Raw genomic sequence first — 27,169 nt, 5'->3', positions numbered from 1 at the left:
AAAAAAAAGAGTAGTGGGACCCAATCTATTTTTGTGTGTGTAGAAAAGTTGTTTATCTCATGTAAAATGAGATAAACATAACTATATATATATATATATATATATATATATATAGCTTTAAAGTTATGTTTGGTTTGATTTGATATTTTTGACTAGGTTCCATGTAAACGTCAAAAGTAGTTAAATTATATTATTTTGATAAATGATTTTTAAACTGTATTATATTCATAAATTTTCATAAAATTATACGATTTTGAAAAATGTGCCCTCTAGGAAAGGAAAAGTTAAATTCCAACCTAATAGAAGTTAAAAGTGGCCCATGCATCCCGTTTGTGGAAGCAGTTTGGGGAATTCAAAAGAGAAAAAAAAAAATTCACGAGTTAACAGGTTTAGGCCAACGTCAGTAATATTGCAAACCCAATCAAAATTACGCCAACCCAGTCCGGCCCGTTTATACGATCCTAGGATGGTTAGTAAACTGGATTAGAGCCTATTTGACACAATTTTTTTTATAAAAAAAATTACTTTTAATTAAAGTGAAAAAAAAATCTTATAAAATAAAGTTAAAAGCTATTTGGTGATTATATAAAGCTATTTGTTGTTTTGAAGGTGGAAGAATAAAATAATTTGTTATTGAAATAAATTATTAGGGTAAGGGATGAAATTTATAAATACAAGTTTATAAGAAGGATAAAACAATAAAATAAATATAAGGACTCCAAAAAGCTACATATATATTAAAAAAAAACTCTTCCTATAAGCTTTTAACTTTTTTCTTCATTGTAAAATTTTTTTTATAATACAGTTTTACATAAAATTATATGGGTTTGCTTTTTCTACAGTCAATGTAGATAACTTATCTACAGCGAGCCCAAAACGACGTCGTTTTGAGACGAAAATCAAAGTATTTTTGTAATTATAATTTATTTCAGGGTTATTATAGTCTTTTTTATTATAATTTTTTAATCTTTCAACCCAAAACTATGTCGTTTTGGGAGCGAATGTAGATAATTTATCTGCATTCACTTTAGAAACATTAAAGTCAAATTATATTCAATTAAACTTCTGCTTTTAAGGAAAAACAAAGATAAAAATAAGATATTCCAAATATATATATATGTATATGTATATAGGTAGGATCCTTTGATACTGGTATCAAATTTTAAATTTCACACATCATCTAATAGCCGTTAAATCAAAAAAGATCAATGGTGTCACATGCTTACAAATTAGAGTCGTTGATCTTTTTTGATCTAACGGCTCTCAGATGAGGTCTCAAATTTGAAATTTGACACTGGTGTCAAAGGATCCTACCTCATATATATGGGAAATATTTTTCTCATTTCGTTGGAGATAGCTATCTCACTTTATACACTAATCGAATTTTGTGCCAACTTTTTCCATTTTTCCCCTTTTGTTTTAAAGTGTGGACCCTACATATTTATCTCACACACATGAGAAAACTATCTCAAGCAACATAAGATTAATAACTATATATATATATATATATATATATATATATATATATATATATATATAGGGTTTGTCTACTCTCATGTTATAGGAGAGAGTATATATTATGTTAAGATACAAAGTGGTGGGGCCCACCACTAAAAAAAGGGAGAAAATAGCAGCACAATTATCGAAGTGTCTATGGCATAAGATAGTAGTCTCTTACAATATGATATTACTATTTCTCTTATATATATATATATATATATATATATATATATATATATATATATATATATATGGAAAAACATTTTCTCATGTTTTGAATTTTTAAGTATTTATTTTGAATATGTTTTCTATTTTACATATTTCACTAACTAGTAAATTCAAAAAAATCAAACAAATCTTGGTAATTTCAAAAAGAAAAATTACCAAATCCTCAACGGAAACGGAAAGAGAGAGGTTTCTAATCTACCCCTGTGTGATTCCTGTTGAAGCATATACTCGAGCAGGGCAGACGATTTCCCATTTCCTATTTGATATCTTTGAATTCCATATTCGAAGTTGCGATCGAATCGATTCTTTTTAATCAATCGATTTAATACATTTCTTATGTACCTATAGATGCTATATTGGATTTGGGAGTATATTTATGGAATCGCTTACGGACATGATTTAAATAGATCCATTTTCGTAAAAAATGAAGGTTATGACAAGAAATCTAGTTTACTAATTGTAAAACGTTTCGATTTGCGTGCAAAGTTTTTTTTTTATTAAATATGGGGCCCACCATTAGTTGAGTCACAACATGAGAATTCAATTCTTATGCAATATGAGAAAATCAAATCCATATATATATATAGGGGTTTACATTTCTGCAGCTGCTGTACGTGCAACAATCATGTACTTGTCATATATATACTTAAAAGCATTAAATGCGGGGAATCATAACCATACAAAGGATAAAAACATTAAATGTGGGGATTCATAACCATACATCTGTCGTTGTTGTACGTAAAGCTGCTGCAGAAATGATTTTTCCATATATATATATCTATATATATATGAAAAATTAAAAATTCAGTCACTGGATCGTCGAGTGCACTAAGTTCTCCCGTGAGAACTTAGTGCACTAAATATTATAATGGTGTTCTCTCAGTGTTCTGCCGGGAGAGCATTGTTATAATATTTACTATAACTGTGTTCTCGCGAGAGAACTTAGTGCACTGGACCGAATTTTGTATCCAGTCAGTGTACACTCACTAAACCCATATATATATATATATATATATATATATATATATATATATATATATATGGGTCAGGATCATTTTATACTAGTGTAAGTTACACTCTCAATCTTATCCGTTGATTCCACTTATATCTAAGGGCTCTAATTTTTTAGTAATGTGAGCCATTGGATACAAGTGAATCAATGGTCAAGATTGAGTGTAAGACTTCTAACTCTTACACCGGTGTAAGAATATCATGCCCTTATATATATAGTCCAAAAGTGTTGAGATATATAGTCCCACATTGGTTGTATGTGCAACTAATGTGGAGTTTATATGGTCTTGGGCACTCCCACCCTTTGAGCTAGCTTTTGGGGTGGTGACCTCAAGGTTCTTAACATGGTATCAGAGCCTCGCCGCCCTTCACTTTCTCTTGTGGCGTTTCTTAGCACAGGTAGGCTGGGCCTGTTGCATTGTCCACTCTTCAAGCCCAATGGGCTCTCGTGTGAGGGGGCGTGTTGAGATATATAGTCTCACATTGGTTGTATGTGCAACTAATGTGAAGTTTATAAAATCTTGGACACTCTCACCCTTTGAGCTAGCTTTTGGGGTGGTGTATCCCAAGGTTCTTTACAAAAACACATTCCAAACTTAGCGAACTCTATTTATAATGCATGATCGATGGTTTCTTTTGCTTGCAAGCACATAGGGCACAAAGTTGTACGAAACAATATTGAATAGTCTTGCGAGTACAGAGCTGTTGGCAGCTCTCAAACAAAGCTTACAGTTTTGTGTGGGACGCTATACTTTCTAGACAAAATTCAAAATTAGTTTGAAGGTCATATAGCTGGTTCCTCTATAATTAGTATAAAAACTTAGAATTAAATCTTAATTATTCAAAGAAGGCAGGGTTTAAGAAATTTACATGATTACCTTTCACAACATAAATTTCACTCATAAATATGAGGAGGGAAAAGGAGAGAGGCCCGTAACTCATACTCCTAGTGAATTGTTTTCCTTTTTTTTTTTTTCCAATTCAATATAAATAAATTAAGTTCTTGGATGCAACGAAGAAATGCACACTAAATTTAGTAAACTTTTAACAGCACTCACTAAAAATTAAATGTCCTTAGATACTTGCTAAGAAGATTTGTGTCTTTAAACTACAATGGCATCGACTTTATTGTGGCATTTTTTTCTCCTTTGATCTGCTATGGCATTAGAAATAACCAAAAGGGCAACAATTATGAAGTTTCTGTTGTTATCAAGCATCGGTAAGTTAGTGGCATCCACTTGAATTTCTTCCAACAAATCCAATTCAAGAAAGTTCTGGTCTTGAAAGTTACAAGTTAGAGATGCTAATCTCTTTTTGGGTTATCTCTAAAGAACCACAAGACGATTCATCCTCAGGGACCACAGGTGTAATTGGCAACAACCAAAATTGTCAAGAACAGGCTAGATCTGAAATTTTAATGCACAGCGCACCATCATCATCACCTTTCACTTTTTGAATTCGTCCTTTTGCCAAGTCAACCTTGGAACTATTCTGAATGGAATAATCTATTTACTTTTTTTTTTGGTAAACAATAATCTATTTACTTTGCGAATTACTTTTCTCATGTTACATAAACAAAATATTATCTTTTACACTCACATTTCTCAAATAGGTCTCACAATTTTTTTTTTCTCTCACCTTTAACTTTTTTTTCTCTCCTACTTTTTGTTTGAGCATGAGATAGTATTTCTCTTATACAACATAAGAGAAGTATTACCCATTTACTTTATCCCCTAATCTTTTGTACGGAGGATTTTCATTATATAGATCCTTTTTCCTATCTTTATTATCATCACATCTAACTTTAATTAAGATTGTTTGATGAGATTTAATTCCCTTCTTTTTATGTATAAATTTTATCTCCATTGAATAACTTATGTAAGAATTTTCATACTATATAAATATCACTTCTATTGCATTTAAAATCATTTATATTATTTTTCACTTAAAAAATAATTATATTACTCGAGAACTATAGTTAAAGTGTTCAATTGCTCACCAAAAAAGAAGAAGAGAGAGTTCATTTTAATCTATCATTTTCTTTTTCACACTACCACCAAGGGAGTGTTTGGTACGCAGGATTTTGAGGGATTTCCGGGAAATTGAATTTTTTTAAATTTTAAATTTTCAGATATTATCGTAAACTGAATGCAAAAATCATATTTTTAAAAATCGATATTTTCGGACAAATAAAAATTTCTCCTGTACCAAACACCCCCTAAAGGTTTAGGTGTGGTGGTTAGTTAGTTATACCAATAAGGCAATTTTTTAGACTTTTTGTAACTCTAGATTTTTTAAGATGAGGTTGGCCTTATAATAGAAAATACTTCCCCTTTACTAAACCATATTTCACAAAAGTAAAAATGCGATGATATTTAAAAAGGACTATCTCTATTAAATAAATGGCATTTTATTTTTATTATTATTTAATGAAACAATTCCAAAAAAATTGTTTTCATATTTCGATACAAATTTTTTTTTTCAAATTTTGATGCTAATTTTTTTAAATTAACGTCCCTTAACTTTGTCTTTTGCTTGTACTCTCCTTATATTAAAAGGTGAAAGATCTTCTACTTATATAATTAATTTTTTCTCTCGAAAACTTTATACTTATTTCAAAACATACCGATAGCACATATATCACTTCTCCATTTTCTAATATCACAAATGATAATACTAGTCTGTAACCAGAAAAAGAAAAATGATAACAAAACCACAGGGTACCCAATCCAGAACTCTGCTTTAAATATTGACCGACGACTTACCTATAGCCCAAATTAAATGAGAGCAATACTCATAGAGAGTTACGAAACATGGATGCGAAAATTTGTTGTTTGACCCATTCTGATTTATGAGCTAATAAATCCCAATTTAGAATTAGGGGAAAATAATTTTTATTTTTATTTTTTTTTGGGTGTGATCAAAGACGCGACACCACCCACTCCCACAACTTAATTTAAAAAATATATATATATATATATATATATATATTTTTAGACTTCCAGAGTGACGCAATCTATTAAGCTGTAGGGTGCCCATATATTTACAATCTATTTTATCTTATAATTTTTAATAAATGTAGGATATTTATACTATCAAAAAAATTTATTATTACTTCATTACCACTTTAATCAAAGTTGGGTTAGAGAAAAAGTTAAATGAAGAGAGAGAAAAGAAAAATAACTTTTGAATCCAATGGTGATTAGCTAGAGTAGTAGTGGAGTCATAGTAGAAAAATTTGGTAGTATGAATATCCTACCTCCCTTTAATAATAATTTTATTATCATTGAATCAAAATCAAATCAACGACAACGCCTCTTACTTGATATCATTTTATGAGTATTAATTTGATTTTAATATTACCATAATAAAGTGATTGTAAGAGGTTATAAGATAAAATATATTGTAAGTATAATACCCTCCCCCACCCTCTCTCTCCCTTTATATATATATATATATATATATATATATATATATATATATATAGGAGGGATCATTTGACTCAAGAGTAAGACTTAAAAATCTTACTCTTCATCGCAGCCGTTGATTTCCGTTCATCTAACGCTTATAATTAATTGTTATAATTTATTAAATGATAACCATTAGATAAACGAAAATCAACGGTTGCAATGAGGAGTAAGACTTTTAAATCTTACTCTGGAGTCAAAAGAACCCTCCCTATATATATATATATATATATATATATATATATATATATATATATATATATAATATGAGCCATTAGATACAAGTTGATTAATGGTCAAGATTGTGTGTAAGATTTCTAACTCTTACACCGGTGTAAGAATATCTTGTCTCATATATATATATATATATATATATATATATATATATATATATATATATATATATTAGTTTGGCTTGATATTTTTTTATTTATATATTAATATCACTTTATTCCTAGCTAAAATCATACTTTGTAGGTGGCGTGGCTGCAAGACAATATTCCATGATCTATCATGGTACAAAGAGAGGTTTGACACGATGCGCAAGCATCAGGTAATACTATGCTTATGTGATGGTCTAATATAAGACATATTCCTTGCTTGTCGGTCACATGTCGATGTAACTTATGCAAGAATCAAGACCATTTATTCAACGACTCATATACCACAATGATAAATGCAAGTGGAAGCACTTGATTGTTTCCATCTTGTATTGTGGCATTTAACATTGTCTCAATATATTTGCCATAAGAATGATCAACTTTGATCACAAGATTGTAATACTTGAAGGCTTCAGTGCACTATTTGAAGGTCTAGAAAATACGATTAAATATTTCATGGCTATTGTCCATGACTTATGAAAGTCTCGTTAGCCTACGCATAGAACCCTGAGCAAATAGCACCGCGTGCTTTAACATTTCCAAATAAGCATACGACTCATCCAAATCACCAAACAACTTCACTATGACTTTCTGCTTGGCCTTGCAAGCTTTTTAATAAGGCACTTTCAAACCTGATGTTGGGTAAACAAGGAAGTCTATGGTAGGGTAGAATTATCATGAAATAGGTTAAGCAGCAATTTCACAACATAAATGGGCTTGACATCATGACTCAATCTAAAATCTTAATGCATTAAGTTTATGAGTCCATCAACTTATGTTGTCTGGAGGAGCCCATGGTATGGGGAGATATACCATCAAATTGGATAAGCAAACTCTAAAATAAGTGGGTTCAGACACCATATCTCAACTCAAAATCTTAGACATTAAATTTACAAGTCCTTCCATTTATATGATATTTACATGACATATTTCTAATCAATGTGAGAATTCACTATTCACACTTGAATTTCCAACACCTGACATACAAAAATGAAATATAAATGTCAACTTAATTGAACAAAATGCCTAATTTATCACATAAATATTAAATAATAACGTCATGTAAGTGTTTAAATAATGTACCATCGTACCTAGTATGTATGAAAATATAAAGTTTGAAAAAAGTTATATGTGGCCTTGAGAAAGATAATGGTTCCCACAAGTGTGTTTGCCTTCCCACCTAATAATGATCCACTATCTCAACAAATCAGTAACAATGCTCTCAGTTTCCATGGACAACCATATGTATGATTAATAGATTTCATGTCCAATTTATTCATCTTACTTTTCTCCACAAAAACAATTTAATATACTTTCGTGCAATTTGATTTGATTCTTGTACGTCTGCGTTGCTTTCTTTCTGTCAAATTCTTGATCAACAAATAATTCATCTCCCAACCGCCAAAAATCATCAACGCCCCTAAGAACAATATCCCTTTCGTGATCAGGGTGAGCCTTGTTAATATAGGTATAGTGTGGACTACCATTCAATAATGGAGCATGAGGTTGACCTATACATACAAACTCCCTGTAGTATGCAAACACTACATGACATGTCAAGTATATCATTGAATAATTAACTTGTTGAAAATAAAAAAAAAAACCCAAATCGCGAAACCCCAATCTGTCACAGGAACCCCTGGTCGCAGAACCAAAGCTCTTGATACCAAATGTTGGAAATCGACAACACACAAATCGAAAACGGAAAAGAAAAAGAGAGAGAGAATAGACACAACGATTTACCCTGGTTCACCCAATTTAGGCTACGTCCAGCTTGTCTGTACTATATTCACCTCACCGCTACTCGTTACAAGAGCGGAACCCCAGTTGCTTTTCTGCTGACCCCGATAATTAGGGCCCTCATCAGCATGCGAAGTATGAGCCATACCCAACATAACTGATCTTCCAATTGTTGTGGATGTTCATTAGTAACCCCAAAAGATGCAATTGGAGAATAAGCAACAATATTGGTCAGGATGATATACAGACCATTAATGTTTGTCTACGTCTGACATCAATGCATGATCTTCAACTTAAACGAATGTTTTTTTGCAACAAACTGCTCCAATGTCTTCATACTCAGTGGATGTGTTGTCTCAGTGACTTGATGCATCAACAAAATATGGAATAGTGAGATCCAACGACTCCAATTCCAACAACGAGTTGCTGACAAAGGCAATATTAGTATACATCTCAAGCATTGTCATCACAAACTATTGTAGAAATACATTGAACATCAACTCAACATCATCATCAAGCTCTAATATAGTGAATTTCTCTAATGTTCAAAATTGGTAGGTCAACCGAGAAACAAACTGGTTTCCCAAAAGCTTCAGTTTCTCAATATTTTTCTCTAGACTAGCCAAGGTGGTGCCACATCATATTTGTATTCCTTTGGTCGGACCTTCAAATGTCCATCTTGTAAAGTCTTTATATATTCTTTCATTGTAATATACGATTGTGAACATTGAACTCATTTTAAAGAATATTTTGGAGAATTTGAATATTTTGGAGAGAATGACAAAAATGATAAGTTTGAGTAAGTATAGGAGAATGAAGAAAATGAGAGGTGTGAGCGAGAGTGTGTTAGGGTTGGTTGGGTCGAGGGATATTTATAGGGAAGAAGATAGGGATTAGGTGTACCAGATTACATCACGTGGTGCAATCCACCTATTACTCAACCCTACAAATGCACCCTATAAATAGGGAGGAAATGGGGTTATGGCACCCTATGGCCAACCAGAATGCACCACGTGGCACATTCTTAAAGTTTAAAAAAAAAGGCAAAGTCTCTAGGGAGTGACTTTGATCAGCTCCAAAGGAAATTATCATCCCCTAAACCTAATTTAGAATTTATTGGCTTAAAAGATCCCAAATGAGTTAAAAGCTCCTCACGAATCTTATATATACTTAATTACAACGATTCTTTTCTTATGGATTTTTTTTTCCTCTTTATATTAATGATCTAAATTTATTTTGTGATAGTCACACAAAAAATGTGCAAGTAATATAACTTTAGTTTCAATATTAAAAACATGTCTAATTTTGATTAATTTTCTATGAAAAATAATGTTTGAATATTTTTTAAGTAAGATTTTGATTATTAATCACTTTAAACATAAAATAAATTAATGTAAACACATATTAATATTAAACTTAATTTTTTTTTTTTAAAAAGGACCAATACAGAACCTTAAGCGATACTGAGAGTCTAGGATATGTAATTATGTAACATTGATTTGATATTTAAATCCAATGGAAGCTGTTTGCTGCGTCCTTTTTGGCAAATATCATCAATCACCATCATATAGTCATTCAAAACAAACATTGTATACTTGAAAGTGGGAATCTTAACTTTCGATCTTGTTAAGAAACGCCTTCATTATTGGATTGTATACACATTCAGATGCTGACTTGAGACTAACAAATTAATGTCAAGCAAAAATGTAATGGCAGAGCGGTAAATGCTAGCTTTTTTCTTTTTCTCTTTTATTTGTTTATTAAAGGAATAGTTGGTGGTGCTGCAAAGGAAGCCCTCTTTACAAACCTCCCCTTCATTCTGGGCCTCTTCTCTGCATTCAATTTTCGAACTTCATACCTTATTTTCTTCGAGAACAACCTTGTCCTCCGCTTTTCCCTATATCTTGATACCCTTGCTTCTCTTCCCCCATCTGTTGTTCCTGGATGACACACAAAAAGTCCACCCAATTCACCATACTGCTGGTGAAGCTCTATTCCACAAGCTCCCTGCTATAAAATATTAGCATAAACTTTATTGTCAAACAATATATAGAATCTAAGTATTCAAACATAATTAAAATCATCTACCACTAGGTTCGCCACTTAAGTCAAATTTGGCTTAATTCCCATGTTAAAAAGCAGACAAATAGTAAAGTTAATTAGGACATGCCCATGTTTATTATAAGAATTCTCAAAATTAGTAAAATCTTTTTAAGGTAGGATATAAATCAGCAACTTCTAAGCAAAAATATAAAAGGAAAGTTAACTCTTGCTCTGTAGTCCGAGTTCTTGGATAAAACATAAATATATAAATGAATTCAAACAATGAAAAACAAGCATAAAGTGTAAATAAAGCTAAATACCATGCAGTGAGGCCAGAAATGATCATGAATAAAGTGTGGTTTATCACCAGTAATCCATGGAGATTTTTGGCTTGCCCAGGCAGCTATTACTGCCTCATAATCTAACTGCAACAATACCTTCCTTTTTGCTATATTATTCTCTTTGAGTTCTCCACCATTCATCACATCTTTAGTCACATCCAAAGCAACCTTCTCCTCCACCTCTTCACATGCTTGCACAGAAGAGTAATCATAATCAAAGCTCAATTCAAAAGGTTCTCTACCCATATTCTCAATCTCATCTACCACTTCTTCTGGCTTCTCATCCTCTTCCACCTTCACCTTTCCGCTACCCACACAACACTCCCACGAAGAAACCTCTTCATTGCAATCAATTAGCCCCAACTCTTCCATTCCCATGCACTGATTCTCTAGTCCCTTACCCAGCAAGCTCTCAACATCAGCAGCAAACTCTGAAAGTTCAATATCCGATGAAAGAAACCCATTAAAGCTTTCCACCCCATGATTTTTGATGTCCTTTTTTTCAACCTCAAGAGCACAACCAGCCACTGTTGCCAGTGCTTCAGGCGAAGCCACAGAATAAGATGGAGTTGTGCATAGCTCTGCTACAAAGGGATCGAAAATGGGTACTCTATAAAGAAGTTGTTCCTCGCTCACTTCTTGGGAATTTGTATCATCTGAAACCACTTCGGGTACTAGATGGAAAGGGTTCTTAGCCTTGGCTTTTGAATTGTGCTTCCCATGTCGTGGTGTTCTAGCTCTTTTGGTGAAGCCTCTGTGCCACGATGGAGCACAATCAGAGGACTTGCACGAAGCCATTTTCAAGCGAACACGTTCATGCCTACGAGCCAATGAATTAGCTGAGTGAACAGAAGAGTCACAAGCTTCGCAGAGGAAAGCATCATCTGCAGCACAGTACCAACGTGCTCGCTTTCTTATGCAGCTATCACAGGCTCTTGCTGTTTTGCCACGAACAGCGTTTGCCACGTTTTTTGCAGAAGTCATCACACCAAGACCTAGTAATACCACAATCTGGGTTTTGAAACAAAACAAATTTTGAAGACAAAAAAAAGCAAAGCAACAATCAAGAATCAAATCACAAGCTCAAAATAAAAATTGTTGGGGTTGGATTGGTTTCTCGAATCTTTTGGGAACTTAAAGGAACTTCAAGGCAGTACAATAATTCTAGCGTAGAATCAATGACAAGGGAAGAAGGTGTGTGTGAGTGTGACCCACAAGGGCACTTTTTGCAGTACAATATTTAATAGCAAGAGCAAAAGTATAAATATATATTTATGTTTAATAGCTTATAATAGTATATATTATGTCATAATTAAAAATATTAGTTGATTACTACATAGTTTACACTGTTCATATGCTATATTTACTTGCTAATCATCCGTATAATAAAAGTGGGATAGTTTTGGTATATTGATTGCACTTTTGGGAGCTTCCCCATATTGAAGGTTTGTACTTTTGGGTCCACAAGGGAATGCCTTATCTGGTTTTCAATTGGTGGAGCTTGTAAAGTTCATCCTAAACTCTGCATCCTATTGGTTGGATCTCTAATCAGAGAGATTTCTTGTGACCCACATTCCTTAAGGATGAGCATGGGTTTCCTTTGATCCACATCATTAAACGTTTTTTTTTTTGCCTCCCCTTTGTTTTCCTTGCTAGAAATTTGAATGAGACAATCCTCCTCACCTTGACTTTTGTTCAATGGTCCCCCCATCCTTCTCCTTTTATTTCTCTCCCCTGCTACCTTTTTTTCTGGCCTTTTTCGAAATATTTCTACTTCAACTTTGTGTGACAGACAGCGTCACCAATGGAACCTTGTCAGCTAAATTTAATTCTCAGTTCATCTCATAGTATGTTATTTTGTCTTGGAGATAAATAAGTGAGAAATCCTTAACGCAATGCATTGAGTGTAAATAGGCTGAGTTAAATTATGTTTTGATCTAAATAATTATATTTTTTAGGTAGCTCAGTTGGCAGCTGAGCTCCTAAGGATTTGCTCGAATCAGGGGTTCAAATCATGCCTCAAGCAAATTCTTGAAAAATCTTTGGAGGCCAGAGAAAGTGCCTCTCTCCTCGAATAAGAGATTAGTCTCATCCTTCTTCTGGTAGTAGCGAAGCTCAATGCACCCGCTGTTTCAATGTGGGGCTAGCCTAAAGGGCCCTACCATGAGGATAAAGTGACCAAAGGAGGTTGAATGGAGATACCTCCAAGCAGTGGCGGACCCAGAAAATTTCTTTATGTCCGCACATTTAGTGGTGCCCCCGAATTTTTTTTTATAAAGACAGTTTAGATTAACCGCTTTATGTACAAGTTTATGAACTCGCTCATAATCTAGTTGCTTCTATAACAAACTGCAGGCAATAGTTTGACCAATCTTTCCCTCCTAAATCTTACTAATCCTCCCAAACAAATATTATAATATACTCTAGTACATCCATACATCATCATTCTATTTTATAGTCGTGAATAAAAAAGTCAACACTATCTGTACAGAAGGCAAGCGAAATCATGTTGCTAACTAATACAAAAGTAAATACTCTTTTCGGTCCCTATAAAAAATTCGGTCCCCACTTTAGTCCCTTCCAAAAAAAATTTAGTAACCTGGTCCCTATGAAATTCAAAGTGTACGCATTTTAGTCTTTTTGAGCGACTAATGTGGGTCTTTTTTGAATTTGTGAGCGATCACGATTTTAACTAAATTGATCCACTTTGAATTTCTTAGGAACTTCAAGACTAATTTTTTTTTATAAGGGACTAAAGTGGAGACCGTATTTTTTGTTAAGGACTTAAATAGGATATTTGCTCCTAATATAAATATTGAACCAAGAGACAAATAAAAACTAGGGCCGCCAAAATGGGCTGAGCCCGCCGGGCTGGCCCGTCCCGCCCGCCAAACAGGGCGGCTGGGTTGAGTTTTTCAACCCACCAGTCCGCCAAACCCGCAAGCCCGTCGGGCTCGGCCCGCCACGGGGCGGGCTAGCCCGCCAAGCCTGTTTTTTTTTTAGGTTATCCAATTGTTATGTAGCTCCTGCCTTAGATTTCTCTGCATGCAAGTGGCTTTTTCGAATTGTTGTGGACTGCTTATACAACACTTTGTTACTTGTTTTGTTACTCTGATTTACCTTGATATGATTTTATTTTTTATTATTATTTTTGGATTGAAAGATACATATTTATATGTAAATTATTAAACACTGGTCTTCTTTGTTTCGTAAGCAAATTATGATTTTATGCAGATTTTTTTATGCTTTTATGCAGATCTTTTTATGTGTTTTTATGCAGAATTTAATTTTTTGTATTTTGTATTTTTATTTTAGGCAGGCTGGCCCGTAGCCCGCCAACCCACTCATAAAACGGGTCGGGTTGCTCAATTCAACCCATTTTGTCAAAACGGGCCGGGGCGGCTGGCCCGTATTGCCAGCCCTAATAAAAACATGTAACAAAAAAAACTAAAACTAAAATCACATTTTTCATGTCTGCACTTGCGGACATGTGCCCCAACCTAGGCCGCCAGTGCCTCCAAGTTATACAAAAAAATAATTATATTTAAGTAAAATATTTCGTGTTTAATTTTTATTAGCTTAATTTAGATTCGATTATAGACCCAATTATATCTATATTTTTCAAATTTAAAAATCTGATCTATCCTAATTAATTTATTTAAGTCTACCCGCCCTTTAAGACTTATCAAGACTTAAAATTTTAGTTAAAATAATATTATTTTATTATTTAAAAGTATTTAAATAATTATTTTATTTAAAATAAATAATATCATATAAACCTATCTATAAATTTATCGATCAGGCCTTATATAACAATGTCTATAGCTCATTTTTTAAATAATTTTTTTTTAAGATTCGACATTATTTTATGGATTTTATAAGAGTTATGTTGTAGGAAAAGTGATTCTGTAAAGTTATAGAGATTCGTTTTGCGTGCCGTAATTTTTTTTTTGTTTCAAAATGTGTGGGCCCCACAAAATGTTGTGTGTTTAGAAAAAAAATTTGTGTCATGTTAAATGATGAATGCAAATCCCTTATTTTATTTTATTAAATATATTATGTTAAATCTGACCTGACTTAGGCTAGATCTAACATAAACCAGATTGGTTTTTTTAGTAAATGAATAATATCCATTTTAGAGAAGGTCTATGATAGACTCAAACATTATTTAAACAGGGTCTATTCTATCCTAGGGATAGAAGTATTTAGTCAAAAATTAGTATGTTGCTCTTGAATCTAAGGCTCTCTTAGATATTTATGGAGGAGATACCTTTGAGGATAGCAAATCATTGTGCACAAGAATAATGACGTTGCCAAACAGGGTGGTATGTGTACACAATGACAAAAAGTATTGAGAGAGAGTAAATGTCATGCATGTACGATTTACCTCTTATTTATAGAGTTTATATGTGGTAATAAAATTTTGAACCTTTAGTGGCTTTCTGGCCAATGTTTGATCCATTTATATTGCACTAGCATTAGGATTAGTATCATTCAAGGATTCTTTCCTTTATTTTCCTTAATTTCCTCTTTATGTTGTCCTTTTGGGCGTTCTAGAATATGAGTCTCTGAGATGGGCCCATAACAGTTGCCCCTAAACCCGATAGTCTAGGGTCTGAGCTACCGGGATGTAGTTTTGTCATATTCGTGATAATGTGTTTGCCTTTTGTCTCTAGACTTCAAGTGTCGGGTTTGGGCACACTCCAAGATGAAGTAACTTGATCGGCGATGCTTAAATAACTGGTTCATGTAGCATACCATAATTATAAACTCTACCAACCATATTGCGATAAAAATCATGAGGTGGTGTTTAAACATACCATAGTTGATCCTGAAAAAGATGATGTCCGGTGTTAGTTGTGATTTTTACCTAACTTAGCAACTTAGTTTCTATTATGATTGGACTAAATATAACTGAAAATGCAAGTAAAACTGGCATAAATTGCAAAGAATGGGCTCATTAAGGTAATTGGGCTGATAATGGCAGATTTGTAAATTTTTTGATATTTTCTTCTGTCATTTAATCACAGGAAATGAGGACTGTTGGATGCTCTTTTGATCTAATGGACGGCAAGGCTTGGAGCTTAGTAGTTTAGTTTTTGTTATAAATTTGAGTTTTTTTTTTTTTTAGAAAGTGAGAGATAGAGTCGGATTTACAAGTTTTCAGTTTTAGTTTTGTAATCTCTAAGATTTCAACGCTTTTGTATTCAACACAATAACTAACGAGAGTTCTTGGAGGAACCAAGAGCAATCAGATTTCTGAGCTTCATTTGTAATCTTGAACACTTTCTAGATTTCTATATTGTTTGAATGCAACAATCCGGTATGTTTCCTTAACCCCCTTTGTTGTTTTTCGATCTTTGATGAATAAAGAACATGGTTTCTTTTATATTGAATTTCTTTAATATTAATTGTTAAATCTTTTTCTGGAATATTGAATGAAGTGATGAGTACCTTTTAATCACATTACTTGCTGAACATTTTTCTTGAATTTTAATTAGCATATATTTTAGTTCAAGAAGCCATGGAATGGATCTTGAGCCTTCTTGCATGAATTCTGATTGGGAAATTGAGTTTTGCAATATTTTGTTAATTGAAAAACCTCCACGATTAGGGATAATTAGGAATGAGAATTGAGTATACATCATAAATGAATTTTAATCAAGATTAGGAGATTAATTTCAGTCATTATAGAATTGGGTTTGGAAAAATTCATTTAAGTGCTACAACACTCAATTCCGGTCAAGTTAGGTGCTACAACATGTAAAATCTAGGGATGCAAAATTCAAGGGAAAGTTATGAAATTCGATATTCCATTGCTTGATAATTGAATCTTAATTGCTGAATTTTGTCAATTGAAAGGTGATTACTTGCAATTGAAGAAATTAGGACAGATTAGATAAAAGAAACTAAAATCCATGTTCCTAGAAATTCAATCTTTGAATGCATATACTACTATTGTGTTTGTTAGCACAAGACATAGCAATTCTAATTTCTCTGTTTAAACCAGAAAAATAAATCCCAAAATCCAGCATGTGAAAAAATATGTTTGGTTTTGCACTAATCTAAATAAGTGTCAAGCAAGAACTTGGTGCATGTAACCTAAAAATTTGCAAGTTATTTAAGCACTTTATGATTAGGACTTGTAAGTGTTACGAGTCCTACATTGTTGCTTATACAACTAATGTGAGGTTTATAAGGTCTTGAGCACTCCCTCCTTTGAGCTAGCTTTTGAGGTGGTGACCCTCAAGGTCCGTAACATTGGTGCTTTTGTTGAGAGCTGAGGACCGAAAAAGGGTTACCTATAGGTTAGATTAAGGTGTCATACCTTTTAAAGGGGTGTTGTACTGAATACTGATAGGAGAGTAAAACTGTCAAAAGGTAAAGGGCTACTATAACACCCCATTCTAGAACCGGTTTGTTATCATTACGTATGATATTAAGCGCAATTATAATCACAGTAGTTGATTAAAACACGGATAAATTTTTCTTTTTTGAAAACAGATTATTTTCTAGATTAAAACACTTTTCGTATTTAAAACAATTCAAACTCTAATTATAACTCATGCAAATTGCGAAAATATCTAATCTCGCTTAAACATATCATATCACCATGAATTTCCCATAAACAACATGGCTTCACATGACAATGACGATAGTTAATCACACAATGTGATAATCTCCTACCAACATTGCCCAAACAAAACAGACAGAGCTCCGTTTATTTTTCGAACACTAAGGGATAATTCCCACACGATATCTCAACTTAATAAACAGTTCAATAAATATTGACATCATCTCAGTCTATCCAATAGTACAAGACCTTCCATCATAATTGTATCAAAATACATAAATGTCCATAGACTACATAAATAAGAACTTAACTAATACAAAACATATGATCAAAGTCCTTTACATGCATCAACAACATTAAAGATATCCAATAACTATGATCATAAGCTAAGTCTTTCCTCCATGCATTGACAATACATACGCTCAAAATAGACTACATAAACATATGATGCTACAGTCATCCAAAATAACATGCTATATGCAAGTCCATAATATACAAAAAATAAACAACAATGATAGTCATGTCAACAACATGCAATATAAGTCAATCTATTGTGGCCTCCTGTCAATTGACGCTCCAGGACCCTCAGTGTTTGTACCTGAAAAGGGGTCCCCATAATACGGGGTGAGCATCTCAGTAAACTAGGGATCCTTGGAGAATTTCTCCACGCTAGAGTTCACTTCAAGTGTACAAGCAATAACAGTAAATAATACAAATATATACATATCCATACAATGTGTAAAATATCTCCACGAGACATCCCTTCGGCATTCTCGCCATCCACAAGATACTCAGATATAAAATAGTTCTACTGCTCAGAAAATCTACCAAGTATGAATTACGCATCGTCATGCAACATACAAACATAGGGAAACACCATCTTATGCTACACTCAGAGTATACATATACATATATCAAATGCATTAAACTACTATGTATTGCAATTATATATAATAACAATAACAATTATCCCATTAGGGCTTGGTGGAACAATAATGGGATAAATCTCAAGGTCCAAATGCTTACATGCTCGAAGTTCCCAATCAACCTTTGTCTCACCACCAAGTATGCAAACAATCAACTTTCCTCAAAGACACATCCCCACAAATATAAACACCTACATAAAGGTGAAATTCCATTAATCACAAGCATTCATGAATACATCAATATTCATTAATCATATAGGCAATTCAAACAACCACTTGGTATGATCTCACCTATAATTGAATAAGTCAAGATCCATTGATTCCACCAATGGTTGATTGATCAAAGAAGGTCCAGAAAGCTCAATCCTAGATTCAAGTGAACACATCAAAATTAATGTCAAACACTCCAACAATCACATTACTTGGAAAGCAAGAAATCACACTACCTAGGCATAATTTTTGAAATTTAATGAAGGTGGGCAAAATGATCTTCCAAATATATTTTCACCATTAAAATCCTCATCTAAACACTTTTCTCCAAAGGTCCTAACCCTCATTCATGCTCAAACTACCCACATTCAAGTCACATATTCACAAACTCAACCTAAAACACCCATTAGCATAGAAACCATTGAAATGCTTGTATCTTAACATGAACTCACCTAGAATCATACAAGGAAGGGATTGCAAGCATCACTTCAACCAATGGACCGCTCCAAAACACCCAATCAACAATGGATCGCCATTTTCTCCCTCATTTTCTCTCAATACAAGGCTTTTCAATGGAAAATGGATTATAGGTTCTCTTCCCCTCAAGATTCCAAGCAACTTCGCTTTAAGAACCAAGAGATTTCGTTGAGAAATGAGAAAGTTAGGTTTTGAGCACAATGGCCATGGATTCTAGGTTTCTCCCTCTGTTCCACCCGAAGAAGATGAGGAAATTGTGAAGTATTTTTAAGTTATAAAATTTAACCTTAGTTAAATAACTTTCAACTGGGTAAAAACTTATATGTCCCGTTATCTTAACTCTTTTATAAACTGGTCCTATTGGCTCATAATATTTTTACAGTAATATTCTCCAACTTATTGTTAAGTTCCGAGTAATTTTGCCCACACGCATTTTTACCCCAAAACTCTCACTAATTGCATTTTTTGCTCAAAAATGGCTTCAATTCATTTAATTACGCCTTTCAATTAATTCAACTCAATTATGCATGATTAAATCTTTAATTGTATGTAATATCATAATCACACAAGTTAGGGTTATTATAGCTATTATCGGATCAATGCTGATAGAGTGAAAGTCGTTGTGGACGTTAACCCTTAAAGAGGGTGGCAATATTACGAGTCTTGTAACACCCCGTGTATACCCAGAATATTATCATTACATCGTATTAAGCTGCACTTAATTAAAAATTGCGGAAAATCCTTTTCTTTTCCAATTATGACGTCATTATACTTAGCCAAGTTGATTACTTAATCAATTTTATAAAAACAATGCATGTATGTAAATTGCAAGACAACTAACTGTAATACCTCCATATAAAATATAAAACGAGTATCTAAGTCACGGCATTACATCACGTAATCCGGACGATATCCTGATACACTTTTTCGGTACGCATTTATACCGACTAGCAGAACCGGTATCTGCACTTTTCTTCCGAAAAGCGACTTTCAGCATTCTTAATCACTTATCCTAATTATTAAAGCCTCTTAATAATTATTAGGGTCAATTATGGAATCATTTCCTAATTTAACATAATTAATTACTTAATTTTCTTAATTAACGGTGCAGGTTCTTACATTCATCCCACCTTTTTAGGATTTTGTCTTCAAAATCAGAAAACATACATGTCCCGAAACTCGGGGTACTGCCGGAGAAGCTCGTCCTCACGTTCCCAAGTACACTCCTCAGGAGTTCTTTCGGTCCATTGCACTTTGACCATCGGAATGATCTTACTCCTCAGCTGCTTCTCGCCACGATCGAGAATCTTGAGTGGTCCGACGGGAGTCTTTAGGTTCTCCCGAACCTCCTCATCATCAAGTTGCACCACGTGCGACGGATCTGCTATGTACTTCCAAAGCTGAGACACGTGAAACACGTCCTGGATGTTGGCCAAGTTCGGAGGCAAGGCAAGCCGGTAGGCAACTGGTCCTACTTTACCAATGATCTGGTATGGCCCAATATATCGCGGGCTTAGCTTCCTCACTCCGAGTGCCCGACCAACACAGGTGACAGGTGAAAGTCTCACATACACGTGCTCACCCTCACTGAACTCCAGTGGCGATGCTTGACATCGTAGTAGCTCTTCTGGCGATTCTGCGCCTGCTTCAACTTTTCTCTGATCTTGTGGATCTGCTGGGTGGTATCTTGGACAAAGTCCAAGACAAAAAGCTCATTGTCCCCAACCTCAGACCAATAAGTAGGAGTCTGACACCTCCTACCATACAGTGCTTCGTAGGGCGCCATGCCCAGCTAGCATGAAAGCTGTTGTTGTAAGAAAATACAACCAACAGAAGGTACCTATCCCATGCCGAGCCCTGCTCCAACGTGCAAGCTCGCAACATGTCCTCCAAGGTCTGGATGATCCTCTCAGTCTGTCCATCAGTCTGAGGGTGATAGGCGGTACTTAATCTCAACTGCGTACCAAAAGCCTCCTGCAGCGCCTCCCAGAACCGAGATGTGAACTTCGGGTCCCTATCACTGATGAAACTCTCGGGCACCCCGTGAAGCCTCACAATCTCGCGAACATAAAGCTTGGCCAACTGCTCTGTAGTGAAGCTCACCTTCACCGGAAGAAAATGAGCAGACTTTGTCAGTCTGTCCACAATGACCCAGATAGAGTCACAACCTGCTTGAGTCTTCGGCAATCCCACCACAAAGTTCATGAAAATACCTTCCCACTTCCACTGTGGTACTTCAAGAGGTTGAAGTTCACCGGACGGTCTCTGATGCTCGATCTTCACCTTCTGGCAAACCAAACACTTGGACACAAAGACAACAACATCTTTCTTCATTCCCGGCCACCAGAAGTTCTTCTTCAGGTCTTGATACATCTTAGTAGCACCAGGGTGGATAGAAAACTGGCCCTTATGGGCTTCTTCCATAACCTCTACGGTCAACGGACCTCGAGGAACCACGATCCTCTGCTGGAACAAAAGAAGTCCATCTTCATTCCAAGACACACTGTCTTGGTTCTTCACATAATCCAGACACTCTCTCTGAACTTGTGCCTCTTTGATCCTTTCTAACAGCTCATTCACAACGTCTGCTGCTTCCAGCTCGAGAAGTACACCCTCACGCGGAGCAGTCACTGCCAGGTTTCGGAACTTCTCAACCACGTCAAAGTTACCAAGTAACAAACTGGATGAGCTCCCGGGTTTCCGGCTCAAAGCATCAGCTACCACATTGGCCTTGCCAGGATGGTACTTCAACTCAAAGTCGTAATCCTTTATGAACTCCATCCAACTTCTCTGCCTCATGTTCAGCTCTTTCTGGTCGAAAAGATACTTCAAACTCTTATGGTCACTGAACACCACAAACTTCAAACCAAAAAGATAATACCTCCAAATCTTGAAAGCAAACACAATAGCAGCCAACTCCAAGTCATGAGTAGGGTAGTTCTCCTCATGAGGCTTCAGTTGCCTCGAAGCATAGGCAATCACTTTGCTCAACTGCATCAACACACAACCTAGCCCCTTTCCGGAGGCGTCGGTGTAAAGCTCAATCTTGAGCACAGGATCAGGAAGGACCAACACAGGAGCAGTAGTCAGTCTCTCCTTCAACTCCTGAAAGCATTCCTCACACTCGTGAGTCCAGACAAATGGAGTCTCCTTTCGAGTAAGGCGAGTCAAAGGGAGAACCATCATGGAGAAACCCTTGATGAACCTCCGATAGTAACCTGCCAAACCCAGAAAGCTCCTCACTTTCGTAACTGTCTTGGGCCTCTCCCAATCCAGTACCACTGCAACTCCTTCAGCAGAAATTACATGCCCAAGAAACTTCACAGACTTGAGCCAAAACTCACACTTTGAAGGCTTCGTATACAGCTTCTTCTCCTTCAGCACTTGCAGAACAATCCTCAGATGCTCTACATGTTCCTCCTCCGTCTTGGAGTAAATCAAGATATCGTCAATGAAGACGATCACAAACTGATCCAGGTACGACTGGAAAATCCGATTCATGTAATCCATGAACACAGCAGGTGCATTGGTTAATCCAAACGGAATCACCAAATACTCAAAGTGACCGTATCTCGAACGAAATGCGATCTTAGGGACATCCTCCGACTTCACCCGAATCTAATGGTATCCGGACCGGAGATCAATCTTAGAATAAACGCAAGCACCCCTGAGCTGATCCAACATATCATCAATCCGAGGAAAAGGATACTTGTGCTTGATCGTCACATTGTTCACCTGCCTGTAGTCGGTGCATAATCGCATTGTCCCGTCCTTCTTCTTCACAAAGATGACCGGTGCTCCCCAAGGAGACAAACTCGGTTGAATGAAGTTTTTCGCTGAAAGATCCTCAATATGTTTCTTCAGCTCTTCCATCTCTGGTGGCAACATCCGGTATGGAGCTAATGAAGTAGGCCCCACACCAGGCAACAGATCAATGGAGAACTCTATCTCCCTCTGTAGCGGAAACTCAAGAATCTCCTTAGGAAACACCTCGAGGAATTCCCTCACCACAGGAATGCCAGTGATATCCTCATGTGTTCCACTCACCAAACCTCCCAACATGACATATCCAAATGCCCCAGCTCTCAAGGCTCTACTAGCCTGCAGCAAATAAATGTACGGCGAGGAACTAGCTGTGGAATCACACGGAGACATCACCACACGCTTGGAACAACAGTCAATCAATGCACAGTTCCTGGACAACCAATCCATGCCCAAAATAACCTCTAAGTTGGCCATCGGCAATCCAATCAGATCTACCGAAAAGTCACGGCTATCCCACTGAAACGCTACATCGCGATGTACAGTGGTAGAATCACATATTTCTCCGGTGGCGGTGGTCACTCGCAACGGTGGAGAAAGTACAGACATGGGCAACTCAAGTCCCATAGCAATCGGGGTAGCAACAAAGGAATGCGTAGCCCCAGAGTCAAACAAGACATCAACACAAGTACCACCAATGGTAATAGTACCTCTAACAAGGTTCGGAGCTTGATCCGACTGCTGATGATCCAGGGTATAAACACGTCCTGTAGACGGTGGCACTGCCGGTGCCGAAGTAGGTGGAAGGGGAACCATCTGTAGCGGCACTGCCTGAACTGAGCCGCTCTCACCGTCGCCGACGGACAACCTCTGGAGAAGTGGCCCTCCTTGCCACACTGAAAACAAATCAACTGACCGGTAGAACACGGTCGAAAATGAGTCTTCCCGCATCCCGAACACCTGGGAGCAGGAGGTCTCGCTGCCCTCCCCTGAGCAGAAGTCCTCTTGAACTAATTCGGCGCTTGCCGAGTTGCCATCTGCTTTCCTTTGTCCTTGTTCCCAAACTTCTTGTCTCTCCAAGAAGTAGAACTACCAGCTACCTTCGTCGTCGTCTCAGCTACCTTGGCCCTCTTAGCCTTACTCGTGCTGTAGAAATCTTCAATATCACGACACTGCTGAAATAGTGTCCCAAATTCTCTCGAAGCAGAACCAGCAAGGTAACCAGCAATATCCTCACTAAGTCCCCTGCGGAACTTAGCAGCCAAGACTGTAGGGGTAGGCCTCGCCATCCTGAAGTGTGAAAACTTCACCAGCTCATTGAACTTGGCCAGGTACTCGTCAACAGACAACGAGCCCTGAACCAACCTGTCAAACTTCCCTTGCTTCCTCTCTTGTGCATCGTACGGGTAGTACTGACCCAGAAAACAATCCTCGAAGAACGGCCACGTCATCACACGGCCCTGCATCGTGTAGGCATGAGAAATTTTTGTCCACCACTCATGGGCATCGCCCTCCAGCATCTAAGTAGCGAACATCAGCTTCTGCGGATCTGAACACTGCATGACCCGAAAGATCTTGTCTAGCGCCTGAAGCCATCTTGCAGCAGCAATGGAATCATAAGACCCATCAAAAGTAGGTGGCTTATGCTTACGGAAAGCATTCAGTCGGCGATCAATCGCATCTCTGTCCTCAGCGGGCTCCACAAAGGGTTCCATCACCCCCAACATCATACGTAGCACTACCAATGTGACTCAGGATCTCATCCTGAACACTAGGTGGAGGCGGCGGTGGTGGCGGTGGGAACTGACCAACAGCTGGACCAGCTCTCATCTCCTCCAACATGGCCCTCATCAAGGTCATGTTCGCCAATCGATTTGCCTCAAGAGCACCCTTCGTGGCCTTCTGGTTCGCTTCTCTAGCAGCGTCCATCATTGCCACGTTGGCCAATCTAGTGGCCTCCTGCATCTCAGCCAATGCAGTCAGGATTGGATCGGGTTGATCCTCAGCAGTCTCACGTGTTCTCCTGGACCCTACCATGACTCTGCACAAGTTACACAATTTATGAGTTGATCAGGCCCACGCAATGTGATCACATATGCATCATCATAATAACAACCAACGGAGCAAACACACAAGACAGACACAACCAAACATCTTAATCATTGTAATACATACAGGCTTTTCCCCTGAACCGTTGCTCTGATACCATAAAATGTAACACCCCGTGTATACCCGGAATATTATCATTACATCGTATTAAGCTGCGCTTAATTAAAAATTGCGGAAAATCTTTTTCTTTTCTAATTATGACGTCATTATACTTAGCCAAGTTGATTACTTAATCAATTTCATAAAAACAATGTCTGTATGTAAATTGCAAGACAACTAAGTGTAATACCTCCATATAAAATATAAAGCGAGTATCTAACTCACGGTATTACATCACGTAATCCGGACGATATCCTGATACACTAATACAACTCTAATTAAAACAAGACATAACAAGTCTACGTGGCATGGACAATCCTCATCCTCACCAAAACAACAGCATAAACGACAGAGTCTCAACGAGATAATCCAAAATCATAAAATGAAGCTAAAAGCATAAAAGCAGCAAGCATATCCAGCATCCAACATGACAACATATAATATCATCAATATCTAACTCAGCTCCAGCCTCCTGCCGCCTGGGGTCTCAACCCCCACATTACCTGATCCTGAAATAAGCATTCCCCAAACGTGGGGTGAGATCTCTAAACTAGAAATCTCAGTAAGACAAGGGGTCATCAAGGATCTTCCACCACAAGCTCACTTACATATGCAATATAAGTTCTAAAAGCATTAATATCAATACCAGTTCCAAAACTATGCAGTGCAACAGATATTCATGCCATGTGTGTTTAAACTATTCTACTGGCCAGAGAAATACAGGAATACGTCTATCACCCACATGTAGTACAAGGAACACCGCTTGCACCTCACCCACAGCCTCACCATGTTGTATGTACCAAATACTCAGGCTTACCGTATAGGTGGAACACCACATGCATATCATAAAGGCACTAGCATATAACAGCTCAATAGCATTTTCAAAATATCAAAAGCATGTAACACAGCATGCATATAACCATACCCCCATGGGACATGGTGGAACCACAACATGGCTAAACCGAGAACACGAAAGCTTACCTTGCAAGCTCACTATCCAATGCCAAGAGTCCTCACAGCTCAAGTTCAACACACAGCATATCACAATCTGATTTAGGACTAGTAAGTATATCAACATACATAGCTCAAAAGCATTAACATAAAGGCTACATTTTCCTTTTACGATTTACGTCTTAAGGCTTCCAACAAAGCCACAAGCCCTTAATCACATGATTCTGACTTAGTTTATTAAATACAGAAGTTCAACTTCATCAATCCAGGGTCCACAAACCCCCAATAGCCTACTGTACACACAACACAGCTACTGTTCTACGAAATCCCATAATATCCGGATATTCCTCGGGGACATATCCGGATATCCAATATCCAGATATCTCATTGTACATATCCGGATATCAATATCCGGATATCCAGATCCCCATATCCGGATATCAATATCCGGATATCCAGATCCCCATATCCGATATCAATATCCAGATATTTCACGATCAGATATCCGGATATTTCACGACAGAATGCAGTTTCTGCATTTCGTGAAGATATCCTTCCAAGGTTCCATTTTTACCGATTACAGAAGCTTAAACATGCATTTCTAGGTGTGTTTGACATTTCCCAACATTAGGTTATCATCTTTTAACCATTACATGCATCAAAGTTTTATTTTTAGCATGAAAACTCAAGTTCAAGTGTGATGATCATACCACAAGCTCAAAACAGAGAATGAAGGTGCTCTTGGAGCTTTAACACAGCCCCTCAAGTCTGACTCAGAGATGTGCACGAAAAAGCACCACAAAGGTTGGTTCTTTAACACCAAAGGCCACCACTTGGACCTCCAAATGCCAAAACAAAGCTTCTCACAACCCTAAACCACCAAGTTAGAACCAAATCTTCCTCACACAGCCCTTCAAACTCGGAAATGACACACCTTCAACACTCACAACACACTACCCTAAGTGTTTGATGAAGAAACCAAGAAGAAAGATGTCTTCTTGGCCCTCAAAGTGGTGAAAAAGAAGGGAAATGGCAATGGAACAGTGTTTCTGGTCAGCCACCAACACAAGCCACGTACATGAAGTATGATCCTAGGGTTTTGTGCCCTCAAAGAGTATTTATAGGCCACTTAAACATAAAACACACAATATTAACTTTAATTGCTACGCTTAGCATTTTAATTCCAAACTCAGGATTCTTAATCTACTCAATTTTACAAGAATTATCATATTTTTATTATATTTTTCGGAGCACATTTTCGGTACGCGCTTTTCATAGCCAGTATCAGTTTCTGGCACCAGTTCTCATTATTTTAACTTGAAACTCGTTTTACAAGTCCTATATATTATTC

The 27,169-nt window shown here is 36.5% G+C and overlaps 1 protein-coding gene across 2 annotated transcripts; it reads right to left on the bottom strand.

Annotated features, from left to right (window-relative positions):
• Positions 1–9,893: 9,893 nt before the first annotated feature.
• LOC133304627 (zinc finger protein CONSTANS-LIKE 16-like) lies at positions 9,894–11,695 on the bottom strand. Of its 2 annotated transcripts, none has more exons than XM_061504673.1 (2): positions 10,690–11,695; positions 9,894–10,336 (listed from the first exon to the last, which is right to left on the bottom strand). In XM_061504673.1, the coding sequence occupies exons 1-2, from the start codon at positions 11,692–11,694 to the stop codon at positions 10,076–10,078; spliced, it is 1,266 nt and encodes a 421-aa protein (XP_061360657.1). In that variant the 5' UTR covers position 11,695; the 3' UTR covers positions 9,894–10,075. The 2 variants fall into 2 exon arrangements, with proteins under 2 accessions (XP_061360657.1, XP_061360658.1); XM_061504674.1 differs by having other exon boundaries at positions 9,894–10,333.
• Between the last annotated feature and the right edge of the window lie 15,474 nt (positions 11,696–27,169).

This window comes from Gastrolobium bilobum, unplaced genomic scaffold, assembly GCF_033153095.1.
Source record: "Gastrolobium bilobum isolate Gb01-03AN ecotype WA unplaced genomic scaffold, APGP_CSIRO_Gbil_v1 utg66911, whole genome shotgun sequence".
In the NCBI taxonomy this organism is placed as follows: domain Eukaryota; kingdom Viridiplantae; phylum Streptophyta; class Magnoliopsida; order Fabales; family Fabaceae; genus Gastrolobium; species Gastrolobium bilobum.
Note: the sequence above shows the minus strand (reverse complement) of the source record. Positions and strands in the feature narration are given on the sequence as shown.

Coding starts and splice junctions, on each gene's coding strand:
- LOC133304627 (XM_061504673.1), bottom strand. CDS start 11,694: ATGACTTCTGCAAAAAACGTGGCAAACGCTGTTCGTGGCAAAACAGCA. Junction 10,337..10,689: donor ATTTCTGGCCTCACTGCATG/GTATTTAGCTTT, acceptor AATATTTTATAG/CAGGGAGCTTGTGGAATAGA.